Raw genomic sequence first — 5,603 nt, 5'->3', positions numbered from 1 at the left:
TGAGTGTGTGTCTGTGAGTGTGTGTGTGTGTGTGCGTGCGTGCGTGCGTGCGTGCGTGCGTGCGTGCGTGTGTATTTCACCCAATAGCATGCTCTAAATTACCTACTGGTTACCTTAAGTGATGTTTCAGCCCCTTTGTGGGCAGTCCTCTCAGATCTGTGTCCCACAGTATATAACTAAACTGTGTCTGTAAATATCATATTTCTTGTTTTCTTTTTATGTATTTTCTATCATTAAGGTTTTACAGCATTCCTTCAAACCTGAGTTAGCTATGACATTGTTGATTGCATGGCTTTTTATATTTCTTTATCTTATGAACAACAAACATGGCTCAGCTGCTGTTTTGGATAACTGTGTTTTTTTGGGAGAAGAGGATAAAAATAGTCTTTACGAGGATGGAGATGTAGTTATAGGGGGTTTATTTCCTTTACATTACAGTCCTGTGTTTTCTCATTCAACCTATAAAGAAAAACCAAAAACTAATATGTATAAGTAGTAAGTGATTATTATTCACAGTAGTTAACACACATTTGCTACTGTAACACACAAACTCATTTATGTCTGTTTACGGTTTACATGTGTGTGTTTGTGTGATGTGTATCGTATGATTAATTGTTTCTACACTTCTGTATAGTTTCAGCTCTCGTGCCTTGCGGTGGATGCAGACCATGACTTTCACAATTAAAGAAATCAATGGCCGCAGTGATCTCCTGCCACACCTAAAGCTAGGTTTTCACATCCATGACAGTTGTGATGACATACCTGTGTCTCTGAGAGCTTCTTTGTTGTTGGTTAATGGGCAGCCAGACAAAGGCTTCAGAGCCGAGAGTTTCTACAGAGACAAAGTTCTAAAAACCAATGGCTATAACGTAGGCTGTGATGCTGTTCGCCAAACTGTGTCTTCAGTAATCATAGGAGATGCTGGCTCTGGGGTGTCTATGGCACTGCTTCGAAGTCTGGGTTGTTTCCATATCCCTCTGGTGAGACAGTCTGACCTGCATCTGCTAGTGCTGAATGTAATACTCCTGTGTTTGTAATTACACCTTTATCAGGTTTGCAGTGTCGATTAACTAATTATATTTTAAGAAATATATAAATACATTCAAATGTAAAAACATTTTCAACTTACCCTCTTTTTTTTTAAATAATGAGTAGACTTACAGCTCTCTCTTTCTGCATTTTAAATAGTGTGAAAATCCTATATCAGTGGATCATTATGAGGGCAGTGGTATTATATTGTTGATGCTTGTTTCACAGCCCTTTCAGCAACTCATCATGCTAATGGTTAACTAATGTTTGCTGTAAATCTAGGTGAGCTATTTTGCATCCTGCAGCTGTCTGAGTAACCAAAGGGAGTTCCCTACCTTTATGCGCACCATGCCTAGTGACACCTTCCAGATTAGAGCTCTGGCTCAGCTGGTTAGTTATTTTGGCTGGACCTGGGTGGGAGTGATTGGTGTGGAATCTGATTATGCCCATTTTGCCATCCAGCTCTTCCTTCAGGAGTCAGTGCACTATGGTGTGTGTGCTGCCTACACACATTTCTACCCTGTAGTGGTCAGTCAGCAGGCTCTAGATGACCTACTGAATGTCATTCAGGTACCTCTGCATCTATGTTAATATATTTTTATATCTATATATTTGTAGAATTAGTAATAAAAATGACTTGTTTCATATTTATTATATTTAAAATATTAACTTTAAGAAAGAAGAATATTCAAAGAGGACCTAGTTTCTACATACAATCCATTATTTAGGATTTTTACAATTAATTAAGTATTAAATATATCTAAATTTCCCATTATTAGTTTTCATCCTCAAAGGTCATCATTAACTTTTCTGGTGAGTCGGAGATGCAGAGTATTCTGAGAGAGATCATGCGTCGGAACATGACTGGCCTGCAGTGGATTGCAAGTGAGGCATGGGCCACTGCCAAGTCACTCTGGGAAAAGTCTGGAGATCTTCTGATGGGAACAGTAGGATTTGCGATCAGGAGAGCTGCCACAATTCCTGGGCTTAAACAACATCTCACCAGTCTTACAGCATCCTCTCTTCATAAATCAGCTTTCCTGGCAGAATTTTGGGAAGAGACTTTTGACTGTCGACTAAATGGGTCACTGAATACCCATTCTCATGGCTCTGACAATTTCTTTGACAGACAGCCATGTAAAGGGACAGAGGATTTAAATGATGTTTACTCTCCTTATTCTGATGTGACACAGCTAAGAGTGTCATATAATATCTACAAGGCTGTGTACCTAGTTGCCTATGCCCTACAAGATTTGAGTAATTGCAAAGTAGGAAAGGGGCCTTTTCTTAATGGCACGTGTGCAGACCCCAAAAATTTTAAACCGTGGCAGGTGAGTCAAATTATGGGTTCAATGTTATCTTAAAATACTGAAGTCAAATGTCCCATATATTTTCTTTAAATAACATTTTATTTCTTTTTGTTACAGCTCATTCACTATATGAAACATGCAAATTTCTCAGCACTGGGAGAGAAAGTCAATTTTGATCAAAATGGTGACCCCATTGCTTATTATGATCTAATGAACTGGCAGAGGGCGCCTGATGGCTCTCTTAATTTGGTGAAAGTCGGCTTCTATGATGCCTCATTACCAGGACACAGCCTAGTTATTAATGACTCAGTGATCCAGTGGCCTCTAGGAAAGAAGGTGTGTTCTCCGAAAACAGGCCTGAGACCATGTTCACCTTTTAGACTGTTGTATGCACTGTTGATCAAAACATCAACTTATTTGTTCTTATTAGTGTGCAGCATATTTTGTTGTTAACATTAGAATTACCAAGGGGTCGTTTTGAAACCCTGGAATTTAAAAATCAAATTATTCTGTTAAATTAACAGCCCATCTTCTCGCATTTGGTGACTTTTCAAGTTGATTTATTACTGGATGCGTTGGATAATAAAATAAATAAATTATGACCACTTATATCTGGAACTTGACATCATAGAAATATGTAAACAACAACCCTGAATGCTGAATTGCCTAGCAGCATATTTTATTTACAGACATTTAAATATGAAGGCTGCAATAACATGAGCCAAGGCTAGCTAGATCTGATTGACAGATAACTATATCAGGGACTTTTATTAGATAAAAGGATGGGTTTTCGAGTTGGGTCAGAGTTGGGGAGTGCATGACGGAACAGGAGGAGAAATGTGTGGGTTGTTGGCTGAGCAACAGAGAAGCCATAGCTGAATTGAGCAGAGTCCAGAGTGTAGAGTGCTAATCAGAGACCACAAGAGCCAAATCAGACAGGTTTCAGGCCAGAGGAGCATAGCTGAAGCAGTGAAGCGCTGCATACTCAGCAGACCAGTATGGACACTCAAAGAGAGCCAGGGGCTGAGAATGTAGGCTGTGACAAACTTTCACCATTGTATGTTTACAATAATGAATGTATTGAAGTTATTAATGTTGACCTCATATTAATGACCATAAGTTGCAGTTGAATGCATATACCATAGTAATATACATACATTTGTGAACACCACAAATTATTTACAAAGTTAGCATTTCACTTTATTTCACTTTAATGTAATTCATGGCTATGCTGATCTTTTCTTTTTTTAAAGACATAATATAGCTCAAAAAAAACCCCCAAACATATAGCTTGAAGTTTTATTAAAACCATAATACCTGTAAGCTTGACTTGGGTTTACTTGGGTTCTACATTATAGATTTAATCTATAATGCATATTTATTCTCATATAGAACAAGTTACTTTTGGATTTGTGTATAAAAATAAAATTTGACTCTATAGTTTCTGAGCGATTAAACTCCCTGTCAGGCTATCCAGTCTGTATGCAGCAGCAGCTGTCCACCAGGTACTCGCGTCGTCAGGAGAAAGGGGGAACCCATCTGCTGTTATGACTGTGTTCCCTGTACTGAGGGAGAAGTTAGTAATAAGACTGGTATGTTTTCCTTCTTTATTTTTAATCCAAACATATATTTTTATGTTGGCATTTAAAATTTTGGCTTCAATAAAGTAAAAGTTATGTTCTCTGTTCATCACCAGATTCTTTGGAGTGCTCACACTGTTCAGCAGACACATGGTCCAATACAGCCAGGAACCTCTGTATACCAAGGACTACTGAATATCTATCTTACTATGAGTTTATGGGTATTCTATTATGTGTTGCATCTGTTTTTGGAGCCTGTCTTTCCCTTTTCATCATCACCATATTCATTTCATTTAAAGACACACCACTGGTTCGGGCCAACAATATGGAACTGAGTTTTCTCCTCTTGGCATTCCTTGCCATTTGTTTCCTTGTTGGCTTGCTGTTTATTGGTGTGCCTTCAGACTGGCTTTGCCGTATTAGGTACCCAGCATTTGGGATCAGTTTCGCCCTCTGCATATCATGCCTCCTCGCCAAGACAGCAGTGGTTCTGATGGCGTTTAGATCCACACTACCAAGAAGTAATGTTATGAAATGGTTTGGATCTAACCAGCAGAGAGCCAGTGTGCTTTTAGGAACAGCTGTCCAGGTAGAAATCTTGACGCTATCAATATTGATTCATAGTGTCACTTAAAAATGACCATTCTCCTGTTATTTTTGAATTCTTTCAGGTAATAATCTGTTTTATCTGGCTGCTCACTAGTCCACCTCATGCCAACAATAATACAGATTACCACGGGGCTACCATCATCAAGGAGTGTGTCCCCGGTTCAGAGGTCGGCTTCTGGTCTGTTCTTGGATACATTGGCATCCTGGCTTGTGGGTGCCTTCTAATGGCTTTTTTAGCTCGAAACCTGCCTGATAATTTTAATGAGGCAAAGTTCATTGCTTTCAGCATGTTAATATTTTTTGCAGTGTGGATTACTTTTATCCCAGTCTATGTGAGCACAGCTGGAAAATATACAGTAGCGGTTCACATTTTTGCCATTTTAGCTTCAGCTTTTGCACTTCTTTTTTGCATTTTTGTTCCAAAGTGCTATATTATATTGCTAAGACCAGAAAGAAACTGCAAAAAAAAAATCATGCAAAGATGAAACTACATTTTTTGGTGTTAAAAAGTGTAATAAATAAGAAATAGATTTTAAACACATAAATCTACGCTTGTGTTGCTAAACCTGGAATTTAAATTAAAAAAACAAAAAAAACTAAACAAATTGAAATTCTCTTGCGTCATATGAACAGCATGCAACAATTATACAACCTACATGTGCTGACCTGTAAGAACTTTCTTATTTGGAGAGTCGATAGACCTGGGTACATGCTTGTTGTAACATCTTTTCTCTGATTGTCAAGTGATAGTCCATAATAAATTTATATCTACTTTTCACTGCCTCTGTCTCCTCCTTATGAATTATTTCTACCTGAAGTACTCTGAAGAGATCGTATCTTTAATTTTCTATGTCACACTGAATAACCTGGAAAAATAAATATAGAAAATATGTTTTATTTTAAAATGATAATGAGACAGTTTTTGGAAGAACTTCCCATTACAGCTTGGTAATTTGGTAACAGTGAGGTAACCGGTGAAAAAAATATTTTAATAATAGGCCATTAAATTCAATTACCAAAGCAATAATCAAGGAAAAATATGAATATATTCATAACAATATGGTAGATAGATGAT

The 5,603-nt window shown here is 37.7% G+C and overlaps 1 protein-coding gene across 1 annotated transcript; it reads left to right on the top strand.

Annotated features, from left to right (window-relative positions):
- Positions 1 to 313: 313 nt before the first annotated feature.
- Positions 314 to 4,998, top strand: LOC102212796 (extracellular calcium-sensing receptor-like; the record flags this gene model as incomplete). The annotated part of the gene is made up of 8 exons (XM_005753550.1): positions 314 to 492; positions 635 to 980; positions 1,312 to 1,599; positions 1,809 to 2,360; positions 2,457 to 2,675; positions 3,808 to 3,931; positions 4,036 to 4,508; positions 4,591 to 4,998. Coding segments are annotated over exons 1-8 (2,589 nt in total), but the record flags the coding sequence as incomplete, so codon positions are not given.
- Between the last annotated feature and the right edge of the window lie 605 nt (positions 4,999 to 5,603).

The sequence above is a fragment of the Pundamilia nyererei genome, unplaced genomic scaffold (assembly GCF_000239375.1).
Source record: "Pundamilia nyererei isolate P.nyererei 1_Seehausen unplaced genomic scaffold, PunNye1.0 scaffold00437, whole genome shotgun sequence".
Taxonomy (NCBI): domain Eukaryota; kingdom Metazoa; phylum Chordata; class Actinopteri; order Cichliformes; family Cichlidae; genus Pundamilia; species Pundamilia nyererei.
The sequence above is the reverse complement of the archived record's forward strand: the minus strand, read 5'-3'. Positions and strand labels throughout refer to the sequence as shown.